Here is a 9,926-nt window from a genome sequence, read left to right as displayed (position 1 = left end):
TGTACACTGTAGGAGACTGTATAGGAGAGTCCATGAGGACTGACTGTACACTATAGGAGGCTGTATAGGAGAGTCCATGACTGTACACTGTAGGAGGCTGTATAGGAGAGTTCATGAGGACTGACTGTACACTATAGGAGGCTGTATAGGAGAGTCCATGACTGTATACTGTAGGAGACTCTATAGGAGAGTTCATGAGGACTGACTGTACACTATAGGAGGCTGTATAGGAGAGTCCATGACTGTACACTGTAGGAGGCTGTATAGGAGAGTTCATGAGGACTGACTGTACACTATAAGAGGCTGTATAGGAGAGTCCATGACTGTACACTATAGGAGGCTGTATAGGAGAGTCCATGACTGTACACTGTAGGAGGCTGTATAGGAGAGTTCATGAGGATGTGTGCAGCCATCCTTTAGAGGAACATGGCGACCTGACCATCAGGCAGCTAGCCAATGGACTATTCGATGGGGAATCCCGCCCCCTGCAGATGTTGTCATGGAAACGATCTGGCTCTTGTGGGGTTTCCTCTCTCTTCTGTGTGCTTGTTCACCCAATGCAGTGCAGAGCTGGGATGTGAAGTTTACCACTACACAATGCACTGCTGGGATACAAAAATCACCGATACACAACGCAGCAGTGAGATGGAAAACATTATTACACAATGCCAACTCTCACTGTAGCAGCTGTGGATAGTAGTTGAGTTGTTTTGCGAGTTCTATTTTAGAAAATGGGGGGTGGGGGGGGGGGTGTTGATGACTAAACAGAAACCTTTCAAAGATCCAGAAAAACGTGCATTTTTGATCATATATTCAAGCAGAGTCCCATGTGATGTGAGAGCTAGAAAGCAGTACTGCCAGATCCCACTGAGGGGCAGGCCAGCCCCACGTATAGGCTGCTGTGACCGTGGCAGCTAGGGGCCACACTGTCTGTGGCTAGCCATATAAGACACCAGACATTGACTACATCATGGTATATGTCCATAACCAACAACATTATCCAGAGCCTCTTTAAACAGGCTATTAGTGTTTTGCGTAACAGTGTTTGGAAGGACTCCAGTGTCTTCTAATATGGATAATGCATATGTTCTCTTGACTGTTTATTATACAATTAGCGATGATTTCCTTTGGGTTGTTGTGACTAACAGCTTGTGGCAGTTTGCATCTATCAATGCAATCTTTACCTTGTTTGTCACCATGTGTTTGTTTGGATATATCTGAGTATTTTATCAAAGTACTGCCTCCACAATGTTTGGTACACCACAACCAAGGTCGAAGCTCTATTTCAGAGCAAAATATCCATGGAAACCGCGTTGTGAGGCTACAAAGCACAGCATGCTTCGTCATCTACACACAATAACGGATCATGCAGAAACAGCTAGAACCACCAACGTGTTCTCTCTCTCTCTGTCTCTCTGTCTCTCTCTCTCACACACACATACATGCATATATACATATATATATATTTTTTTTTCTACTTGTTTTTCTTTTCTACTTGCTGCTTTGTTCCATTCTATTATTTGTGGGCAAATAATAACATGGTTTTAATGTTTTATGAAACAGTGAGCTTTCGTGTTGCTTACATTGAGATCTCTCAGATCTAAGTGTTTTGGCATTGATCGGATAAAGAGCCCCATGGAGTAGCTTTGTTGTGTACACAATTGATTTGTTAGTTTATGAACCACTGTGGTCTGTCTGGATTGGCAGCAGGTAAAACTGAATCCAGGATGTTTCAGGGAAACTGGAAATGTTGAACTTCTTTTGGAATAATAACAGCCCACACATACAAATGTTATCGTTCGCCACACTTTACCTGACCGAGTCTTATTACAGGGGGAGACAAGGTTTTTGGAATGACATGAAAATGGTCGTTTATCTTTGCACACCCTGTGCGTCTCGAACGGTTGCATCTGTTCCATTTAACATTGACGTCATTCGAGAGCGTGGAGCCCCGCGCCGCAGTCGGTCCTGAGATGAATGCACAATATTTAGTCCACCTGCTTCTCTCGCTCCACCTTGTGGACGCAGTCAGCCAGCACCTTCCACCGTTGGATTCCGATCCGTTTAGTGTTACGTGTGTGTGAGAGTGAGTGAGTGAGTGAGTGAGTGAGTGAGAGAGAGAGAGACAGAGAGAGAGAGAGAGAGAGAGAGAGAGAGAGAGAGAGAGAGAGGCATATTAGGCCTAATCTGGACAATAATTATTTCCCGGAAGAGGTAGAGCCTATAGTCTTTCCTATGTGTTTTAGCTAGGCCTCTGCTAAGTGCTTTCTAATGAGCATAGAGTATGGAGGCTCTGTCATACAATGCTACTAAGACCTTGGATGACCTTGTGTGTGTGTGTCTCTGCGGGTTTGATCCTAAGCGTCTACTTTAGATTGTTTTAAGACGGGTCTTTCAGTGCTAACATACCGCCGCATGCTGACAGGCCTACAGGTGTGACCGCGTTTGCACGCTGAAAAGAGCGTGTTGCTGGCCACTGCTGTGCTGAAGCTTTATTCGCATTTCAGGACCATGGACAGTTCCTTGCAGACACTTTTCCATTGGTCCACGGGGGGGCGCCAGTAGCACACCATAGGCACAATAGACATTGTATGATCGCTGCAGAGTTGGTGTGAGCGTGAGCAGCAGACAGTGTGAGGAGACTATGATGTGGAAACGTCAGCTCATGATAGTAAATAATTTACTGTATTCGCTTGTGTGCATGTTTTGATACAAGTAACCTATACCGTCTAATATCAGTCGTGCATGATGTGTTATAATCGATAGCCTATGTCCGCGGGGGAGCCTATAGCATAACTGCTTTTGCCTTGCTTCACAGATTCAGACCCTATATGTTCCAATTAGAATTGCGCATGAAATCCAAACCTTACGGTGGAGAGGGAGAGAGAGAGCGAGGGGAGAGAGAGAGAGAGAGAGAGGGGGAGAGAGAGAGAGAGAGAGAGAGAGAGAGAGAGAGAGAGAGAGAGAGAGAGAGAGAGAGAGAGCGAGCGAGCGAGCGAGGCCGATGTGGATGAAGACTTGTGCAAATCATGAATGATGGTGTTCTTGTAACACTTGAATAGGCGGAACATGAGGGAACAACAGCATTTCAACCTTAGCATCTGTCCGGTGGCCAAGCTGCAATCCATAATTCATGCTCGTGAACGTAAAGTTATTTCTGAGTTGAACATCGGATGTCAACGTTGGGTAGCCTAGCACGTCTTCGGGTAGCCTACCAACCGTGCACAGCCTAGTCACCTGCCTCGACTACCGCTCTTCAACCCTCCCTCTTCTCCAGCATCGCGGCTCTGGTGGTGGACGGGTGTAGTCTGGTATATGGGTGTTGAACTGATGTCTCCGCCTGTTCGGAATCTAAAGTGCCCCTCGCCGGTGATGTGTCAGTGTAAGGTCATCTGCAGCAACCGGACTCTCTCCCTCATGTTCGGTTGCAAGGTAAGCTTAGAACAGGTTCGGTGTAACAGTTGTTGTAGCGACGCTATTACGTCGACGGAGAGAGAACGCGAGGAGATGATGAGCCGATTTAAAAAGATGAATGAGATACCACAGTGCGCGCGCGTGTGTCGGTGTGTGTATTTGTGCGTAAGCATGTTCCTAGTTTGTGTTCAAAGTGCTACAGAAGCCTAAACCATTCTGTTGACACAATTAAATTGCTGACTGGGCATTGTGATCATTTCCCCACAGATAACCCACTGCCTTCCATTTAGGTGACTGTTGTGTTTTCACTTTCCCCATTATGATTTCCATCGCCGATTATCTGGGGTTTTGAAATGTGACCATCTGCAATATGTGTTAACATGTGTTCCCTGGTAGTCCAGGCCTGCGCGTGTGGATTATTCACGCCTCATAATACCGTACGGTATGTTCAGATCAACACCGTGGTCAAGCGTGGTTACACGCCGACATTTAGATGTTTCATTTCCATAGGCCATTTACACGGAATATCGACCGGCATAGCCTATCTGAGCCAGCCATGCATGTTACGTAGATGGTACCGTTTGGTTATCTTGTAAAGACACGAACAACTCACATTATACTTAACAGTTGTGCTGTTCGGGACAATGGGCGGGGTGTAAACCAGCGGGAGCATTGTTCTGCTTTACCATACAGCTGTGTGGTCATGAGTTGTGTGTTTTGCTTCCCGACAAAAGAGATACAGATATAGCTTGTTGTGCTTGTAATCTCAGCGAGTTGTTGGTGACCTTGGGATAAATCGCTAAAGGCGTTCACTTTGATGACACCCATCATTCCATATAGGATGCTAATTGGTAGGGGCGATGTCTATTGTGAATCACTAGTGTAAGGAATGGTGCCACTGCTAATGAAATGACTCTCATGGAGATCAGACTGTGTCTATATTGACTGTATTTAATGCCACCAGCCTTGGTAGGCAAAAGGTCTTTTGGGGTGAGTTCATTGAAAAGGTCTTTAGAACGTCTGTAGAACCAGTAGATTTGTCACCCAGTGGTGAGCTAGGCGTGTGTGTTTCCAGTTGGGCAACCACAGCCTGTGTATATAAGTTAAAGGCCCAATGCAGCTGATTTGATCTCAATATCAAATCATTTCTGGGTGACAAGTACCTTCCTGTTGTTTTTTTTCTCTTCAATTCAAATGGTCAAAACAAAGAGCAGTTTCTCAAGCAAGAATTGTGCTAGAACTGTCTGAGTGAGGGGCCTAGTTGAATGAGCCTAATGGGAGGAATATGTAACCTGAAAACTAGCGTGGTAAACAGCACTTACACTAAAATGGCGTCATCGTTTTCCTAATTTCACGGAATTATTCCAACCTCGTAGTGTGGAAATATATATGTCAAACATAGGAAAGAAATAAAGTTTTTGACTTCACTGGTCCTTTAATGCTGTCTATAATGCTTTCAAAGACACTTACTAATAAGATTGGGGTTGTCATATGGCCTTATCTGTAGGTTTGAGTGCCTCATCCACCCCCCCCCCCTCCCATTTTCAGGTGTTTCCGGCCTGACAGCTTGCTCTGTCTCTTTCCACATGGCATGGAATGGGTCTTCTGCCTGTTTTCCTCCCAGTCTGTTAGCTGTATCTAGCCAACCATTTCTTCTGTGACTCTGCCAAATGGCCATGCTGTGTCCACTAGCAAGGTGCCTAGGACTCCCTCCTTGATCTGGCCACAGTGCTGTGTGAAAGTGGGTGTTCTCTCTGGCCCACTGATTGACGGGGCTGTCTCTGACGTGTACAGATCCTTGGGTTCCCCCATGACACCCAGGAAGCACCTCCACTTCACCTCCTCTCACCTCCATTCAGCACCAGACACTACTGCCCACCTTCCCTCCCACCCTCAACACCATCCTGGTCCACACCCACACTCAAACAGACTCCACTCCAAAGCCACTACAAATAGCAATATGTCCCCTCCTCCCCTTCTACTCAGATCACCATGTGAACACGAGGCACTGGTGAGAATTGTTGGAGCGTACCAATCATTTGAAGTGTATTGAAAATCAAAATGGAAGTACTGACATGCACTTATACAAAAGGGGAGACAGTTGGCCAGCACTTGCTTTCAGTCTTAGAATGATTTATTGTTCTTCCTGTTTCACCTGCTGGAAATAGGTCAATTTCCTGCCTACTTCCTGGGTACTACTGGACCAGGCTATTGTTCCACTGTGTGTGTTATGTTCCAATACTTTCTCTACACTGCTCAACTCCTAAGGTGATCTCCACGGTGGCGATGTCCTGAATGAACCTCCGTGACGCACGTTCACCTCTCCACCTAGCAGTCATGATAGTGCTAGTCACTCCACTGTCATTGAAACCCCTGGTTTTCATGTGGAAGAGAGCGATTGAGGAAGTTCTGCCGTGCACTTTGCTGCGGTTTAGTACTCCTATTGGCAGTATGTGTAAATATTAGACTTCCTGAAATGAAGTCAGCGGAGCTTGTAAGCTTTCCTAGAGACCCATCATCAAAACTTGAAAGCTGTGTTTAGTGTGACCTGGTTTGAGTTGCTGTTCTGGTTGAGGGGATGGGGGAGGTCTTTGAGGATAGCAGTTCAAGTTGAGGCTAACTCTCCCAGTCGTGAATGGTTAAAGACTGTTCCGACCGAACGTGGGGATCAATGCTCAGCACACCCAGGGAACTTATTTATGAGCTCTCTACCGGAAAACACTGGGCTGTATTCTCTACCGGAACACTGGGCTGTACCCTCTACCGGAACACTGGGCTGTACTCTCTACCGGAACACTGGGCTGTACTCTCTACCGGGAACACTGGGCTGTACTCTCTACCGGAACACTGGGCTGTACTCTCTACCGGAACACTGGGCTGTACTCTCTACCGGAACACTGGGCTGTACTCTCTACCGGAACACTGGGCTGTACTCTCTACCGGGAACACTGGGCTGTACTCTCTACCGGAACACTGGGCTGTACTCTCTACCGGAACACTGGGCTGTACTCTCTACCGGGAACACTGGGCTGTACTCTCTACCGGAACACTGGGCTGTACTCTCTACCGGAACACTGGGCTGTACTCTCTACCGGAACACTGGGCTGTACTCTCTACCGGAACACTGGGCTGTACTCTCTACACTGGGCTGTACCCTCTACCGGAACACTGGGCTGTAAACACTGGGCTGTACTCTCTACCGAACACTGGGCTGTAACAACACTGGGCTGTACTCTCTACCGGAACACTGGGCTGTACTCTCTACCGGAACACTGGGCTGTACTCTCTACTCTCTACCGGAACACTGGGCTGTACTCTCTACCGGAACACTGGGCTGTACTCTCTCTGGGCTGTACCCTCTACCGAACACTGGGCTGTACTCTCTACCGGAACACTGGGCTGTACTCTCTACCGGAACACTGGGCTGTACTCTCTACCGGAACACTGGGCTGTACTCTCTACCGGAACACTGGGCTGTACCCTCTACCGGAACACTGGGCTGTACTCTCTACCGGAACACTGGGCTGTACACCGGAACACTGGGCTGTACTCTCTACCGGAACACTGGGCTGTACTCTCTACCGGGAACACTGGGCTGTACACTCTACCGGAACACTGGGATGTACTCTCTACCGGAACACTGGGCTACTCACAGGAACCCAAGGACCCGCTGTCACTCACTGCCAACAAGCCAATAACACAATCAATAAGCCTGTAATACTCCTCACCTGCCTGCCCCCACAAAGACTCAGATGGCCATGAGTCATATGAGTCAGATCCTGCAGTTCTCTGTAGGAATGTAAATCGGTGTTGTCTTGTAAGTGTTCAGCTTATTCAGAGAGTTCTATTCTGGGGGTATGCACTTCAGACGACTAGCTGGCTTAGTAGTTTCACTAACACACTTTCCCCTAGATCAAGCTGACCCATTTATTCTGCCGCTTGTGTTGTCTTCTGTTGGATTCAGTACTGGACCTCTTCCACTCTGAATGATCTACTGTATCTACCATCATGCTCTGGAGCTGGGAATGGGCTGGCGTATTCAGCAGAGTAACTGTATGATAGTAAAGAGAGGATATTGAATTGACTATCTTCCCTCTTCCTCCTCTCTCGTCTGTTCTCTCCTTCCCTCTCTTTCCCCACTCTCGTCTGTTCTCTCCTTCCCTCTCTTTCCCCCCTCTCCTCTCGTCTGTTCTCTCCTTCCCTTTCTTTCCCCACTCTCCTCTATTCTGTTCTCTCCTTCCCTCTCTTTCCCCACTCTTCTCTCCTTCCCTCTCTTTCCCCACTCTCCTCTCGTCTGTTCTCTCCTTCTCTTTCTTTCCCCACTCTCCTCTCTTCTGTTCTCTCCTTCCCTCTCTTTCCCCACTCTTCTCTCCTTCCCTCTCTTTCCCCACTCTCCTCTCGTCTGTTCTCTCCTTCCCTCTCTTTCCCCCCTCTCCTCTCGTCTGTTCTCTCCTTCCCTTTCTTTCCCCACTCTCCTCTCTTCTGTTCTCTCCTTCCCTCTCTTTCCCCACTCTTCTCTCCTTCCCTTTCTTTCCCCACTCTCCTCTCGTCTGTTCTCTCCTTCCCTCTCTTTCCCCCCTCTCTTCTGTTCTCTCCTTCCCTTTCTTTCCCTACTCTCCTCTCTTCTGTTCTCTCCTTCCCTCTCTTTCCCCACTCTCCTCTCTTCTGTTCTTTCCTTCCCTCTTTCCCCACTCTCCTCTCTTCTGTTCTCTCCTTCCCTCTCTTTCCCCACTCTCCTCTCTTCTGTTATCTCCTTCCCTTTCTTTCCCCACTCTCCTCTCTTCTGTTCTCTCCGTCCCTTTCTTTCCCCACTCTCCTCTCTTCTGTTCTCTCCTTCCCTCTCTTTCCCCACTCTCCTCTCTTCTGTTCCCTCCTTCCCTCTCTTTCCACACTCTCCTCTTCTGTTCCCTCCTTCCCTTTCTTTCCCCACTCTCCTTTCTTCTGTTCTCTCCTTCCCTTTCTTTCCCCACTCTCCTCTCTTCTGTTCTGTCTTTCCCTCTCTTTCCCCACTCTCCTCTCTTCTGTTCTCTCCTTCCCTCTCTTTCCCCACTCTCCTCTCTTCTGTTCTCTCCTTCCCTCTCTTTCCCCACTCTCTTCTCATCTGTTCTCTCCTTCCTTCTCTTAACCCACTCTTCTCTACTTCACCCCCCACTCTTCTCTCCATCCCTCTCTCCCTGGTCTTTTCTATCATTCCCGCTGGCTGGCTTGGCGTTACTCTTGCACAAGCCCATTACTGTGTAGACTTGCTGGGTTGAATCCCAGCCAATGAGTGGACAACTGAAACTAGAGATGCCAAAATGTCAGTGGAACAAATGGAGTGAAGCCCTGAACTTAATGTGAAGCCACACACACTAGAACATATGGTTCACATTCTCTTAATAACCCCAAATGATTCCAAATGTCTTTTTTGTCTTGATGTTTTGTCCGTGTAATCTCTTTATGGAGATGACCGGTAGTGATTGAACTGAGAGCTGCTGTGTCGTGTGCAGGCTGTCTCAGCCTGCCCAGCAGCTGTCCTGGATACGCTGTCCCTTAAGACCACACATGAGAGATTTAATTGATTGAATTATCTTCCATTGTCTTAAGTTAAGAGTAAGCATTCATTGGTATACAATTACTTTAAATCTAACTAGCAGTGCATGTGACTGTAACTGTCATGACACAAGGCGAGACCCAGATGTGGACACAGGAGGCAGATGGTTGGAGTCTTACCATGTTTATTAATCCAAAAGGAGTAGGCGAGAGAATAGTCGTGGACAGGCAAAAAGGTCAAAACCAGATCAGAGCCCAAGAGGTACAGAGTGGCAGACAGGCTTGTGGTCAAGGCAGGTACAGAGTCCAGAAACAGGCAAGGGTCAAAACCGGGAGGACCAGAAAAAGGAGAATCGCAAAAAGCAGGAGAACGGGAAAGACGCTGGTTGACTGGGAAAAACTTACAAGATAAACTGGCACAGAGAGACAGGAAACACTCTGCATTTCTCTTTGTCTCTGTTAGTATGTGGTTTGGATGAGTCTTGAAACACATTGTCATCACTTCACTCCTCCCCGCTCTCGCCTCCACCCCTCCCACCTTTGTCCTTGTTCTTTCTTTCCCCCTCTATCTTGACCCTCTCCCATTTCTCATTATCCCTCTCTCAAAACCCCGTCCTCCCTCTTTCTCATTTCTCCTCTTCCCTCTCTCAAACCCCCGCCCCCTCTTTCTCATTTCTCCTCATCCCTCTCTCAAATCTCTTTTCCCCCCTCTTTCTCATTTCTCATCATACCTCTCTCAAAACCCCGTCCTCCCTTTCTCATTTCTCCTCTTCCCTCTCTCAAACCCCCCGCCCCCTCTCCTTTCTCCTCATCCCTCTCTCAAATCTCCTCCCCCCTCTTTCTCATTTCTCCTCATCCCTCTCTCAAACCCCCGCCCCCCTCTTTCTCATTTCTCATTTATCCTATTCCCTCTCTCAAACCCCCTCTCTTTCTCATTTCTCCCCTTCCCTCTCAAACTCCCTCCCCTCTCTTTCTCATTT

The 9,926-nt window shown here is 47.7% G+C and overlaps 1 protein-coding gene across 1 annotated transcript in view; it reads left to right on the top strand.

The window, feature by feature from the left end:
• The first annotated feature begins 3,018 nt into the window (after positions 1-3,018).
• Positions 3,019-9,926, top strand: part of LOC115134938 (disks large homolog 4-like) — a 62,269-nt gene continuing 55,361 nt past the window's right edge. The window contains exon 1 of the mRNA XM_065023571.1: positions 3,019-3,432. Within this exon, the coding sequence (XP_064879643.1) occupies positions 3,316-3,432 (117 nt within the window). The 5' untranslated portion in view covers positions 3,019-3,315. The remainder of the gene's footprint in view (positions 3,433-9,926) is intronic.

The sequence above is a fragment of the Oncorhynchus nerka genome, linkage group LG10 (genome assembly GCF_034236695.1).
Source record: "Oncorhynchus nerka isolate Pitt River linkage group LG10, Oner_Uvic_2.0, whole genome shotgun sequence".
Taxonomy (NCBI): Eukaryota; Metazoa; Chordata; class Actinopteri; order Salmoniformes; family Salmonidae; genus Oncorhynchus; species Oncorhynchus nerka.
The sequence above is the reverse complement of the archived record's forward strand: the minus strand, read 5'-3'. Positions and strand labels throughout refer to the sequence as shown.